This window comes from Hippoglossus hippoglossus, chromosome 20, assembly GCF_009819705.1.
Source record: "Hippoglossus hippoglossus isolate fHipHip1 chromosome 20, fHipHip1.pri, whole genome shotgun sequence".
NCBI lineage: Eukaryota > Metazoa > Chordata > Actinopteri > Pleuronectiformes > Pleuronectidae > Hippoglossus > Hippoglossus hippoglossus.
Genome location: NC_047170.1, coordinates 20,612,373 through 20,627,827, shown reverse-complemented (window position 1 = coordinate 20,627,827; position 15,455 = coordinate 20,612,373). Strand labels below are relative to the sequence as shown.

Here is a 15,455-nt window from a genome sequence, read left to right as displayed (position 1 = left end):
CATCCTGATCCTGGACCTGATCCTGGTCCTGATCCTGTTTCAGATCCTGATCCTGGTCATGAACCTGATCTTCATCCTGATCCTGGACCTGATCCAGATCCTGATCCTGTACTTGATCCTGGTCCTGGTCCTGGTCCTGGTCCTGATCCTGGTCCTGGTCCTGATCTTGGTCCTGGTCCAGTCCTGTCTCTGGTGGTGTTGAGTCCAGAGTCGCCGGCTGAGAGGGGAGAGACTCTTTCCTCCCAAGACCTGCAGACAGAAGAAGTTCGATCTGATGGATTATTATTGATCCAGAATCAAACAGCTGATTTGTTGCTTTTCTTTGTCAGTTTAAAACTGAGTCAGTTTATATTTAACTTTAAATACATCAACCTTCAAAATAAGTTTGTTTTAGGCCTGAGGTCACAGTTGTGTGTGTGTGTGTGTGTGTGTGTGTGTGTGTGTGTGTGTGTGTGTGTGTACCTGCGGGGATTAGTACAAGCGCCTGCAGGATGTCGGACAGAGAGACGATGCCGATGATACGAGACTCTTCATCAACGACAACCAGCCTGTGAACCTGCATCACACACACACATCGACACTTCAACCTAAAACTCACTCAATTAGCTGTGTGTGTGTGTCTGTGTGTGTCTGTGTGTGTTTCACCTCAGCCTTCACGATTCGGTCCACTATCGTCTCCAGTGTTTCCAGTTTGTTGCACTTCATGACTCCTTCGAAGTACTGAGACCTGTGTCTGAGCGCCTGAGTCACTGTCACGTCCAGGTTGTTGTACGTCTTCTCTGCTGCCAGGTTCTGTTCACACACACACACACACACACACACACGCAGGCACGCACACAGACACACACAGACACACACACACGCAGGCACGCACACAGACACACACACACACGTTCACCACCTCATTATCTCTGCACTGTTATAATGTGAGTTATAATATACTCACAATCACGTCGAACTTGGAGTAGATGTCCACGACTTTACCTGTGAACGAATCAGACGACACGTTTCTCTGACTGTGCCACTTCCACCCCCCCACATTAAATCAGACAGAGCAGTGGTTACCATGGTGATCCACGACTGGCAGGGCGGAGACGCGGCGGTGTGTGAAGACGGACAGCGCGGTGATGAGGGGCGTGTCAGGGTGGATGAAGGCGATGTTAGCGTACGTCCCGACGCCGAGTTCCTCCAGAGACTGATTCATGAAGGCAGGCATGGGCATCTCACACACCTACACACACACACACACACACACACACACACACACACACACACACACACACACACACACACACACACACACACACACACACACACACACACACACACACAGTAAGAAGGGTCTGATGTATTGATGTACTGATGTACTGATGTACTGATGTATTGATGTACTGATGTATTGATGTATTGATGTACTGATGTACTGATGTATTGATGTACTGATGTACTGATGTATTGATGTACTGATGTACTGATGTATTGATGTACTGATGTACTGATGTATTGATGTACTGATGTACTGATGTATTGATGTACTGATGTATTGATGTATTGATGTATTGATGTACTGATGTACTGATGTACTGATGTATTGATGTACTGATGTATTGATGTACTGATGTACTGATGTACTGATGTATTGATGTACTGATGTATTGATGTATTGATTGATGTATTGATGTACTGATGTACTGATGTATTGATGTACTGATGTACTGATGTATTGATGTACTGATGTACTGATGTATTGATGTATTGATGTACTGATGTACTGATGTATTGATGTACTGATGTATTGATGTATTGATGTATTGATTGATGTATTGATGTACTGATGTATTGATGTACTGATGTATTGATGTACTGATTGATGTATTGATTGATGTATTGATGTACTGATGTATTGATGTACTGATGTATTGATGTACTGATGTATTGATGTATTGATGTACTGATGTATTGATGTACTGATGTATTGATGTATTGATGTATTGATGTACTGATGTATTGATGTACTGATGTATTGATGTACTGATGTACTGATGTATTGATGTACTGATGTATTGATGTACTGATGTATTGATGTACTGATGTACTGATGTATTGATGTACTGATGTATTGATGTATTGATGTACTGATGTACTGATGTATTGATGTACTGATTGATGTACTGATGTATTGATGTACTGATGTATTGATGTACTGATGTACTGATGTATTGATGTATTGATGTACTGATGTATTGATGTATTGATGTACTGATGTATTGATGTATTGATGTACTGATGTACTGATGTATTGATGTATTGATGTATTGATGTACTGATGTATTGATGTACTGATGTACTGATGTATTGATGTACTGATGTATTGATGTATTGATTGATGTATTGATGTACTGATGTATTGATGTACTGATGTACTGATGTACTGATGTATTGATGTACTGATTGATGTATTGATGTACTGATTGATGTATTGATGTACTGATTGATGTATTGATGTACTGATTGATGTATTGATGTATTGATGTACTGATTGATGTATTGATGTACTGATTGATGTATTGATGTATTGATGTATTGATGTACTGATGTATTGATGTATTGATGTACTGATGTATTGATGTACTGATGTATTGATGTATTGATGTACTGATGTATTGATGTACTGATGTATTGATGTACTGATGTACTGATGTACTGATTGATGTATTGATGTACTGATGTATTGATGTACTGATGTATTGATGTATTGATGTATTGATGTACTGATGTATTGATGTATTGATGTACTGATGTATTGATGTACTGATGTACTGATGTATTGATGTACTGATGTATTGATGTACTGATGTATTGATGTACTGATGTATTGATGTACTGATGTACTGATGTACTGATGTATTGATGTATTGATGTACTGATGTATTGATGTATTGATGTACTGATGTACTGATGTATTGATGTACTGATGTATTGATGTATTGATGTACTGATGTATTGATGTATTGATGTATTGATGTACTGATGTATTGATGTACTGATGTACTGATGTACTGATGTATTGATGTATTGACTGATGAAGTGTATTATACTCACAAACAGCTGCAGGAACTTGAGGATCCTCTTGTGTGTCAGAATGTAGAGCGCGTTCCCGCTCACCGGGTCAATGACAGGAAGTCGATGGATTTTATTTTTTATCAGCGAGTACACTGCGTCGAATATACTGAGACACAAACAAACACACACCTGTTTAGTGCTGCTTCTTCTTCTCTAAGTATATTTTCAGATCGTAATAAATTATTCACACCTTCAATCTCCACAAACACAGGGCTGTATCTTTTAACTAACTTGTATCTTTGTGGGGACATCTCATACATGTTGTTTTACTGTTCACACACACACAGATACCTGGCGTCAGGTGAGATGTGGACCAGCGGTTTGAAGGTCTCCTGCAGGTACAGCTCTGACAACAAGAACATGCATGTAATTATTCACACGTCAGCTGTCATTACACTGATCATGAAGAGAAGATCTGTCACCTCTCCACGTCTCGATCTTATGTTCCTCCAGCTCGTAGATCTGAACCTGACGAGACATCAGACCATACTGCTCACACCCGAACACCACCATGAGTGTGTATATGTGTGTTACAGTGTGGGTGTGTGTGTGTGTTACCATGGGGGATTTGTAGTATCTGGTCAGGATGTTGATGAAGTCTGTGATGGTCAACATCCCTGAACAACAGGAAAAAAAACTGTTCAACACAAAGTGTGTGCAATTTCCTGCTAAATATTGACATGTGCTATTTCTGAATATTATAACAGGCTGGGAGACGATCACACACACACACACACACACACACACACACACACACACACACACACACACACACTTACCTACAAAGCTCTGGTTCTTGCTCTCCCACAGTGGAGCAGCTCTCACTCCGTTTGCCACAAGAGCAAAAAACGCTTTCTTCACCTAAAACAACAACGATAATAATAACAATAATAATAGTTCCAAATTAAATCAGATTAATGTCTTTGTTAACCGGCTGCATACCACAAGCTTTTAAAGTAGCTGTAATTAAACCTCTGCTTCAAAAGCCCACTCTGGATCCAGATGTTTTAGCTGATTAGACCCAAATCAAAGCTTCATTTCCAAAACCCTAGAAGAAGCTGTTGCTAACCAGCTGACGACTGAGACAGAAACGATCTGTTGGAAAACCTTCAGTCAGGATTCAGAGTCATCACAGAAACAGCTGTTAACAGTTACTAACGACCTTTTCATGGCCTCAGCTAATGGACTTGTCTCTTACTGGTCCTGTTGGATCTTAGTGCAGCATCTGACCCCACAGATCATAAGATCCTGTGACAGAGACTGGAGCAACATGTAGTCCAGTCCCCCCCACCCCCCCACTGGGTCTGGTTCTAGAGGTTCCTTCCAGGAAATGAGGGAGTTTTTCCCACACAGTCACAAAGTGCTGCTCATTGTGGGAACTGTTGGTTTCTCTTCAATGTAAAGAGCCTTGAGATAAATATATTGTGATTTGCCGCTATACAAATAATGAATTAATAATAATAACAACAATAATAATAACAGCAACCATAACAATGATAACGATAATAATAACAATAACAATGTCAGTGTGTTGCTGACCTGCAGCGTCGTGTCGAACACCACCAGTTTGGAGCTTGTCGGGATGATGTCATAACATCTGTGACATTTCATGAATCTCATGTAAATGTCTCGCTCCGATGCCGACGCTGCACAAACACACAAGGACACACACAGGGACAGAGGGTGAGACCACAGTGGCAGTGCCCCTTGTTCGCACTTCAGATTATCATCCTAGTATTAACAACTGTGTGTGTGTGTGTTGACCGATTGCTGGTTGCCATGGTGACTTCAACACTGATCGGCCAAGCTTGTCTCTAAGCTTGTTGCTGTGACTACACAACAGCTGATGGTTGGCAGGTGTGGATGTCAAGCTGCAAAGCATCCTGGGAACAATATCATGTCCCAGTCATCTGACAGAAAGGAGGCACACAACTCCACGGCCCTTCAAAATAAAAGTCTAGTCAAATTTGTAGATTTTTCTTCATCTACAGACTCAAACCGTCAGTGAGTGTGTTTGTGACGAATCTTCTGTGACAGACTAGAATGTCGACGAATCCGTCGGTGAAATTATCCTCAGAGTAAATATTTACCAGCATCATCAGGGTCCTGCTCCGACATGTCGTCTGCAACCGGAACCTGCCGACAACACACGAGACACCGTGAACACACCTGGAGCCAACTGACCGTCTGATGCTGGGGAGGGACTGACAGATGACAGACAGAGAGACAGAGAGACAGAGTGACTGACTGAGAGACTGACTGACTGACAGATGACAGACAGAGAGACAGAGAGACAGAGTGACTGACTGAGAGACTGACTGACTGACTGATGACAGACAGAGAGACTGACTGATGACAGACAGAGAGACAGAGTGACTGACAGAGTGACTGACTGACTGACTGATGACAGACAGAGAGACTGACTGACAGACAGAGAGACAGAGAGACAGAGTGACTGACTGAGAGACTGACTGACTGACTGATGACAGACAGAGAGACTGACTGACAGACTGACTGACTGACTGACTGATGACAGACAGAGAGACTGACTGACTGACAGACTGACTGACTGACAGACTGACTGACAGAGAGACTGACTGACTGACTGACTGACTGACTGATGACAGACAGAGAGACTGACTGACAGACAGAGAGACTGACTGACTGACTGACAGAGAGACTGACAGATGACAGACAGAGAGACAGAGAGACTGACTGAGAGACTGACTGACTGATGACAGACAGAGAGACTGACTGACTGACTGATGACAGACAGAGAGACTGAGAGACTGACTGATGACTGACAGACAGAGAGACTGAGAGACTGACTGACTGACTGATGACAGAGAGACTGAGAGACTGACTGATGACAGAGAGACTGACTGAGAGACTGAGAGACTGACAGACTGACTGACAGATGACAGACAGAGAGACTGACTGACTGACTGATGACAGACAGAGAGACTGAGAGACTGACTGACTGATGACTGAGAGACTGACTGACTGACTGACAGATGACAGACAGAGAGACTGACTGACTGACTGATGACAGACAGAGAGACTGAGAGACTGACTGACTGATGACAGAGAGACTGACTGACTGACTGACAGATGACAGACAGAGAGACTGACTGACTGACTGATGACAGACAGAGAGACTGAGAGACTGACTGACTGACTGACAGATGACAGACAGAGAGACTGACTGACTGACTGATGACAGACAGAGAGACTGACTGACTGAGAGACTGACTGACTGATGACAGACAGAGAGACTGACTGACTGATGACAGAGAGACTGACTGACAGACAGAGAGACTGACTGACTGACTGATGACAGAGAGACTGACTGACTGACTGATGACAGAGAGACTGACTGACTGACTGATGACAGACAGAGAGACTGACTGACTGAGAGACTGACTGACTGATGACAGACAGAGAGACTGACTGACTGATGACAGAGAGACTGACTGACAGACAGAGAGACTGACTGACTGACTGATGACAGAGAGACTGACTGACTGACTGACAGATGACAGACAGAGAGACTGACTGACTGACTGATGACAGAGAGACTGACTGACTGACAGATGACAGACAGAGAGACTGACTGACTGACAGATGACAGAGAGACTGACTGACTGATGACAGAGAGAGAGACTGACTGACTGATGACAGAGAGACTGACTGACTGATGACAGAGAGACTGACTGACTGACTGATGACAGAGAGACTGACTGACTGATGACAGACAGAGAGACTGACTGACTGACTGATGACAGAGAGACTGACTGACTGATGACAGAGAGACTGACTGACTGACTGATGACAGAGAGACTGACTGACTGATGACAGACAGAGAGACTGACTGACTGACTGATGACAGAGAGACTGACTGACAGATGACAGACAGAGTGACTGACTGACTGAGAGACTGACTGACTGAGAGACTGACTGACTGAGAGACTGACTGACTGACTGAGAGACTGACTGACTGAGAGACTGACTGACTGAGAGACTGACTGACTGACTGAGAGACTGACAGAGAGACTGACTGACTGACTGAGAGACTGACTGAGAGACTGAGAGACTGAGAGACTGCCTGACTGACTGAGAGACTGACTGAGAGACTGACTGACTGACTGAGAGACTGACTGAGAGACTGAGAGACTGACTGACTGACTGAGAGACTGACTGACTGAGAGACTGACTGACTGAGACTGCCTGAGAGACTGACTGACTGACTGAGAAACTGAGACTGACTGACTGAGAGACTGAGACTGACTGACTGAGAAACTGACTGAGAGACTGACTGACTGAGAGACTGACTGACTGACTGAGAGACTGACTGAGAGACTGACTGACTGACTGAGAAACTGACTGAGAGACTGACTGACTGAGAGACTGACTGAGAGACTGACTGACTGACTGAGAGACTGACTGAGAGACTGACTGACTGAGAGACTGACTGACTGACTGAGAAACTGACTGAGAGACTGACTGACTGAGAGACTGACTGACTGACTGAGAAACTGACTGAGAGACTGACTGACTGAGAGACTGACTGAGAGACTGACTGACTGACTGAGAGACTGACTGACTGACTGCCTGACAGAGAGACTGACTGACTGACTGACTGACTGAGAGACTGACTGACAGATGACAGACAGAGTGACAGACAGAGTGACTGACTGACTGATGACAGACAGAGAGACTGATGACAGAGAGACTGACAGATGACAGACAGAGAGACTGACTGACTGATGACAGAGAGACTGACTGACAGATGACAGACAGAGAGACTGACTGACTGATGACAGAGAGACTGACTGACTGATGACAGACTGACTGATGACAGACAGAGAGACTGACAGATGACAGACAGAGAGACTGACTGACAGATGACAGACAGACTGATGACAGACAGAGAGACTGACAGATGACAGACAGAGAGACTGACTGACAGATGACAGACAGAGAGACTGACTGATGACAGAGAGACTGACTGACAGATGACAGACAGAGTGACTGACTGACTGACTGATGACAGAGAGACTGACAGATGACAGACAGAGTGACTGACTGACTGACTGATGACAGAGAGACTGACTGACAGATGACAGACAGAGAGACTGACTGACAGATGACAGACAGAGTGACAGACAGAGTGACTGACTGACAGATGACAGACAGAGAGACTGATGACAGAGTGACTGACTGACTGACTGATGACAGAGAGACTGACTGACAGATGACAGAGTGACTGACTGACTGACTGATGACAGAGAGACTGACTGACTGATGACAGAGTGACTGACTGACTGACTGATGACAGAGAGACTGACTGACAGATGACAGACAGAGAGACTGACTGACAGATGACAGACAGAGTGACAGACAGAGTGACTGACTGACAGATGACAGACAGACTGATGACAGACAGAGAGACTGACAGATGACAGACAGAGAGACTGACTGACAGATGACAGACAGAGAGACTGACTGATGACAGAGAGACTGACTGACTGATGACAGAGAGACTGACTGACAGATGACAGACAGAGTGACTGACTGACTGACTGATGACAGAGAGACTGACAGATGACAGACAGAGTGACTGACTGACTGACTGATGACAGAGAGACTGACTGACAGATGACAGACAGAGTGACTGACTGACTGACTGATGACAGAGAGACTGACTGACAGATGACAGACAGAGAGACTGACAGACAGATGACAGACAGAGAGACTGACTGACTGATGACAGAGAGACTGACTGACAGATGACAGACAGAGAGACTGACTGACTGATGACAGAGAGACTGACTGACTGATGACAGACAGAGAGACTGACAGATGACAGACAGAGAGACTGACTGACAGATGACAGAGAGACTGACTGACTGATGACAGAGAGACTGACTGACTGATGACAGACAGAGTGACTGACAGACAGATGACAGACAGAGTGACAGACAGAGTGACTGACTGACTGACTGACTGATTAAAGCGCAGGTTCGTGCAGCGGCTTCAGGCTGACAGGACGTTAGCTAGCAGCTAGCAGCTAGCACCTACTTCACATCCAGCCGCTGCTCTCTGCGCTGTCCCCGGGGCCGAGGGGCCTCCTCACGGCTTCATGTCGACTGTCCGTCCGGCAGGAGGGAGCCGATGGGCCGGGGAACGCTCGTCCTCTGCGGGCTCCAGGCTCCGCCGCTCGGTTCCGCGTTAGAAAGGAGGAGTCCACCGGAGTCGCAACAGCTAACAAGCTAACGGAGCTAGCAGGTGGCGCTTCCGGTCACACTTCACAATAAAAGCACAAGTGAAACTGATTCAAAGCTCAAACTTGAATTCAATCTTTTTTAAAGGTTAAATACACGAACATCAACAAAAACATCTACTCTTCAGACTAAAGCTTGGATAAGAAGATGTTTAATAACCATCGTCTACTCTGGAGTTTACATCTTCTTTACATCTTACATGTAGCACTTTGTAGTTTGACTTTTTGAAGGTTTGTACCCTCATGGTTGATGCACTTATTCAGCTTCAGTCCCGATGCTCATTTAGGAGAAAATAGAACAATGAAGAGATGCTTGGATCAAACTGTTGCAGGAGTTTCTAGAATTATTTAGAGTCGCACAAGAAAATAATTCATTCAATTCTTAGATATCAGTTCAGCATTCGACACTGTTGATCATCAAATTTTAATTTTATTATCATATATATGCTTCCACTAGGAAACATTATGAAGACACCTAGTTATACTTATAGTTTTTCTTTGTGTGTGTGTCTGTGAAGATGGCAATGAAACTAAACTCTAAACAAATGCAGTATGTTAGACGGGGGGGCAGTTTGGGCTGAATATGTGGGAGAATGTGTGGCCTTCACATAGTGACTGTTAGTAGCTGTTGCTGGCTGGTTTTAATCTTGAAGTTGTTTAGTGTGTGTGTGTGTGTGTGTGTGTGTGCGTCACATCGCAGTTCAGTCTCGCACCTGTCTGATAAGGCCGGTTTGAGAAGACTGTACATCTGTGGCAGACAATACTGTACTTTAACTTGTTCTCATACCTAACTTACTATATTACAGCCTAAACTCCATTAGCTTTATTCAAACATCACACATACATGAATGCACTGTTTTCTTAAGAAACTGTGACCTACCCTTAGAAAGAATTCCAGCAGCTGCCACTAGGGTCTGAAGGACAGATAGGAACATGTGCATGCCATACTGAAGACTCACAAGCTGTCAGCCGATTCAAGGCTTGTTTTAAAATACCAAACCAAACTGTCAGAATGTGAAGATTTGCCCAGCAGCGGTCAGAGGAGGGGCGAAACTGGGAGCGGCTCCTCATCATTGGTGGATTCCAGTGCCTAGAGGCTGGGACCAGCCTGTGCACTAGCCACGTGACTCCCCCTCGTTATTGACCAATGAAGTTCTACCTACTATTATAAATATTGCACCTGTCGTCCGTTCGGGGCGACTCTCGACTTCCCCGTGCTATTAGACGGCCTGCCTGTACGTTGAGTGCCCATAGCTATGTTGTAGCTGTTCATTGCTTCTAAATAAATACTTTTTGAACCAAACCAAGACCGACTCTTCTCATACCTAAGGATAAAAGAACACAACAAAGGACATAAAAACCTGGATGACCTGCAATTTTCCCTTATTAAACTCAGATAAAACAGAGGTTCTGATACTCTGCAATAAACAACTTAGAGACACATTATCTAATGATGAAGCTGCTCATGACATCGTCCTCACCTCCAGTGAAACAGTCTGGGAGTCCTCTTTGATCCCGCTTTGTCCTTTGATTCTCACTTAAAACTAATTTCTAGGACCGCCTTCTTTCACTTACGTAACATCTCAAACATCAGACATGTCCTTTCTCAAAAAGATGCAGAAGAACAAGTCCAGGCCTTTGTTCCATCCAGATGTGATTATTGTAATTCCTTATTCTCAGGCTCCAGCAGGAAGTCGTTAAAGACTCTGCAGCTTGTCCTAAACGCTGCAGCACGTGTCCTGAAGAGAACCAGGACCAGAGACCACATGTCTCCTGTGTTAGCTTCACTACACTGGCTTCCTGTTACATTTAGAATTTAAAATCCTCCTCCTCACCTACATTAATAATATGGCAGCATCAAACCTTAAAGAGCTCATCGTACCTTATCACCACTAGAGCCCTGAGCTCCCAGAATTCAGGCTGTGACTCTGAGCTTTATTCACTGATCACAAAGTTTCTCTGTAGTTTGACTCTAGTTGAGTTAAGAACAGAGGAAGTTGCTCCTTGTTAACATCTAGGAGACAAACTGGGAATATGAGACAAATGAAATGTGACTGATTCGACCTGAATCTTCAAAGCTGGACCAAGTCACACAAAGAAATCAAGAGAATTTCTTTTGTTTTGATTCTTCATGATGTAAAATATTTTATTTTCTGTAGATGATTCTAAATCAGTATTTCAACATTTTGCCCCAAAAACAGAAACATCGTCACTCAGTTTTTTCCACCCTGCGTGTACATACGAGGTTTGATCCGGTGTTTGTGATGTTTTCTTTTTTTATCATTGGACGTAAACAGACACCTGCAGACAAAACAAATTAAAATAAAAAAACCTAAAGTGTGACGAAGGCCACGGTGAAAACTGCCCAACGCTCTTCAGTCGTTGACCAATCCGACGGCAGGAAACGGTGACAGAATATTTAAAAGGCTCCAGTGGAAAAGGAGAGCGAGGGTTAAACGGTGGTGATGAAGATGAGGATGAGGATGTTACGGTCGCACTCGGTGAAGTGATCTCTATACTTTGTCTTAATTTATGGTCCAGATATTTACACGCTGCGACTCGGACCTTTAACTCACCGTGGATTTAGAAAATCGCTTCATTAATAAATTAAAAAAATAAAAACAACAAGCTCTTATTTTACAGGAAATGTAAAAAACAGGGGGGTGGGGGGGGGACTTGTGGAATCAAGTTTCTGTTTTTTATTGTTTTGTGTTTTTAAGTGCAACTTTATTGATAAACTTCCCTTTGACAAAACATTCTCTTATTTCAGTGACTCACATTTTTACACCACTTTTTACAAAATATACAAACAGAGGACCAGCCCCTTTGTTAGCCCCGCCCCCTCAGCTGCCCTGATATACAGCCCCGCCCCCTCCCCCATCAACATTAGTTCTCTGATCAAAACTCGATCAGTTTTATTATGAAAGTCTTCTGATATGAAGTTAAGCTCCACCTACAGAGGTGGGCCATTAACATCCAGTTTCAGCACCAAGATGAGAGAGCTGCCAGGGTGTGTGTGTGTGTGTGTGTGTGTGTGTGTGTGTGTGTGTGTGTGTGTGTGTGTGTTCAGTTCATCCATTTGCTGCAGTTGACGGCTCCACAGTGACATGGGATCTTGTGTTGATCGTCCTCCAGGTCGAACTTGTAGTCGTACGACAACTGAGACGAAGACACAATCAATAATAAACATTCATCAATATAATCAGTTCGTTGACAGTTAAGACGTAAAGTTTATCAACATTGAGAAATAAATGAAACACTTGATTGGCTGCAAATAATGATAATTTTTTCGATGAATCGATTATTAATTAGATTCATAGAAAACAGCTACATTTCCAGCAGTTTATTAAAAAAGAAACTTGGTCTTCTTGTACAATGCTGTTATTTTATTATTCTATTTTATTTAGAATAATAGAAGTTCAAAATACTCTAAAATAAGTTTGAACCTGTCCCAATGGTGTTGAAGATGTCAGGAACTGGAATTATTGTAGATATCAAATTGAAGATATCTAAAACTGCAGTAAAAAAAATATAATATGTTAAGTAATAAAAACTGAACTGAAGATATTTATCATGAGAAATCACACGTGAAAAAAGTACTTTGAATGTTACTATGTAATAACAGTATTAATATGGTTTTGACAGGTCAGTATGATGTTATGTGTATCATATATAAAAATTAATACTAGTCAAAATGATGTTGATATTGTTAAGTTAATTCTGAATTCTGCTCACAGTCTGTCTCTCGCTCACAGTGTCTCTCGCTCACAGTCTGTCTCTCGCTCACAGTGTCTCTCGCTCACAGTGTCTCTCGCTCACAGTCTGTCTCTCGCTCACAGTCTGTCTCTCGCTCACAGTGTCTCTCGCTCACAGTCTGTCTCTCGCTCACAGTGTCTCTCGCTCACAGTCTGTCTCTCGCTCACAGTCTGTCTCTCGCTCACAGTGTCTCTCGCTCACAGTCTGTCTCTCGCTCACAGTCTGTCTCTCGCTCACAGTCTGTCTCTCGCTCACAGTCTGTCTCTCGCTCACAGTCTGTCTCGCTCACAGTCTGTCTCTCGCTCACAGTCTGTCTCTCGCTCACAGTCTGTCTCTCGCTCACAGTCTGTCTCTCGCTCACAGTCTGTCTCTCGCTCACAGTCTGTCTCTCGCTCACAGTCTGTCTCTCGCTCACAGTCTGTCTCTCGCTCACAGTCTGTCTCTCGCTCACAGTCTGTCTCTCGCTCACAGTCTGTCTCTCGCTCACAGTCTGTCTCTCGCTCACAGTCTGTCTCTCGCTCACAGTCTGTCTCTGTCTCGCTCACAGTCTGTCTCTGTCTCGCTCACAGGCTGTCTCACTCACAGTCGGTCTCTGTCTCGCTCACAGTCGGTCTCTGTCTCGCTCACAGTCTGTCTCTGTCTCGCTCACAGTCTGTCTCGCTCACAGCCTGTCTCTGTCTCGCTCACAGTCTGTCTCGCTCACAGCCTGTCTCTGTCTCGCTCACAGTCTGTCTCGCTCACAGCCTGTCTCTGTCTCGCTCACAGTCTGTCTCGCTCACAGCCTGTCTCTGTCTCGCTCACAGTCCGTCTCGCTCACAGTCTCACACTTGACGACTCGTCTCCGCTGAGTCGAGAGCATGTTTGTCTCCAGAGGACAGCGCCATCAGGTGAACTACTCAAGGCACGGGATTGGCTGGTTCACTGCCCCCACCTCAGGAGACAGTGCCCCAGTGTATGAATTATATCAGACCAGACTAATTGATGACTAAATTAGTTACCAACTATTTTTATAATTGATTATGATGGATTAAATCGATCAGGTGTTGCAGCCCTAAATGCTTGATTACCTCTTCTCCTCTCTGGATGCGTCGACAGGAGCTGATGATGATCTTGTTCTCCTTCTCCACTGTCACCACCTCTGTGATGCAGTTAGGACCACAGGAGTGGTTGATGTACCTGTCAATCACAGATCAAGAACACGAGTGGTTGATGTACCTGTCAATCACAGATCAAGAACAAACAGCCCCGCCCTCTCTGCGATCATGTGACCTGGACACAGATCAAACCTTCGTACCGGACCTGTTAACATGTGACCCGTGGTCAAACACACATGCTGCATACAGTCATCAGATGGGTCAGGTTTTTTTGTGTGTTCAAGTATCAGTGAGTTGTCGTAGCATCTGTTCTCCTGCAGGTGTCACTGTTTCCTCAGTGACACAGTGCTAAGCTAGCTTGTTGCTATCAAAAGATAATACATTATTAATACATTGTTTTAACCCCTGTCTGTTTGTTTCCATGGTGATGTTTGTCTGTACTGACAGGATGTGAATGGATGGTAGACTTTCACAATAAAACAACCAACAGCTGACAGGTTTCGTATCATCTGGCTTTAATCCTCACCTGCTGCTCGTAGGTGAGAACATATCTGTTGATTGAGCCATTATACAACTTAAAAGGTTCACAACCAGGTGACCTTTGACCTGACGTCACATTAAAAACCAGTCTGAACCAGTCCGAGGACTCACCTGGCAGGTCCTCCTGTGATGGTGGCGTCGATCACGTAGTCGTTGTCAATCCGAAACATGTACACACCACGGTTCTAGACACACACACACACACACACACACACACACACACACACACAGAGAAAACATCAGTGTGTGTCAGTAAGTGTGTGTGTGGGCTCTTGTACAGATTTCTTAATGAGGACATTTTGTCCGGACCTCACTTTCTGACCTTTAATGGACTGTTCAGGGGTTAAGACTTGGTTTTAGGGTCACAATGAGGTTTAGGTTAGAGTTGGGCACTTTGGTGTGATTAAGGTTCGGGTAAGGGGCCAATGTCCCCACTAAGATAGAAATACAAACGTGATGCGTATGTTACCTGGGACTCGTACAGTCTCTCCTTACGATTGGCCACTTCGCTCCTGATGATGGTGCCGATGTACTCAATGACCATGGTGAATTTCTCAATGTCTCTGGCAGCGTACAGACCTAGACCCTGCACACACACACACACACACACACACAGTCAATGTTCTGTCCGTCAGTCATCAGTCACATGTTCTGGTGGA

General features: G+C 44.2%; 2 protein-coding genes across 3 annotated transcripts in view; both read right to left on the bottom strand.

The window, feature by feature from the left end:
• The window catches only part of LOC117753907 (5'-AMP-activated protein kinase subunit gamma-2-like), a 9,673-nt gene extending 360 nt beyond the window's left edge, over nucleotides 1-9,313 (bottom strand). Inside the window, exons 1-13 of one of the 2 annotated variants that reach the window (XM_034572427.1) lie at nucleotides 9,205-9,313; nucleotides 5,214-5,259; nucleotides 4,663-4,769; nucleotides 3,903-3,984; nucleotides 3,682-3,740; nucleotides 3,546-3,591; nucleotides 3,415-3,469; nucleotides 3,103-3,229; nucleotides 1,066-1,231; nucleotides 947-984; nucleotides 646-792; nucleotides 463-556; nucleotides 173-249 (exon numbers count right to left, since the gene is read on the bottom strand). In XM_034572427.1, coding sequence (XP_034428318.1) covers nucleotides 173-249; nucleotides 463-556; nucleotides 646-792; nucleotides 947-984; nucleotides 1,066-1,231; nucleotides 3,103-3,229; nucleotides 3,415-3,469; nucleotides 3,546-3,591; nucleotides 3,682-3,740; nucleotides 3,903-3,984; nucleotides 4,663-4,769; nucleotides 5,214-5,241 — 1,026 coding nt within the window. In that variant the 5' untranslated portion in view covers nucleotides 5,242-5,259; nucleotides 9,205-9,313. Of the gene's footprint in view, nucleotides 1-172; nucleotides 250-462; nucleotides 557-645; nucleotides 793-946; nucleotides 985-1,065; nucleotides 1,232-3,102; nucleotides 3,230-3,414; nucleotides 3,470-3,545; nucleotides 3,592-3,681; nucleotides 3,741-3,902; nucleotides 3,985-4,662; nucleotides 4,770-5,213; nucleotides 5,260-9,204 lie in introns of those variants that run through there. The other variant, XM_034572428.1, reaches the window with a different exon arrangement.
• A 2,769-nt stretch (nucleotides 9,314-12,082) lies between these two features.
• Nucleotides 12,083-15,455, bottom strand: part of LOC117753901 (histone-lysine N-methyltransferase 2C-like) — a 46,368-nt gene continuing 42,995 nt past the window's right edge. The window contains exons 78-81 of the mRNA XM_034572402.1: nucleotides 15,266-15,382; nucleotides 14,908-14,981; nucleotides 14,230-14,338; nucleotides 12,083-12,565 (exon numbers count right to left, since the gene is read on the bottom strand). Coding sequence (XP_034428293.1) covers nucleotides 12,473-12,565; nucleotides 14,230-14,338; nucleotides 14,908-14,981; nucleotides 15,266-15,382 — 393 coding nt within the window. The 3' untranslated portion in view covers nucleotides 12,083-12,472. The remainder of the gene's footprint in view (nucleotides 12,566-14,229; nucleotides 14,339-14,907; nucleotides 14,982-15,265; nucleotides 15,383-15,455) is intronic.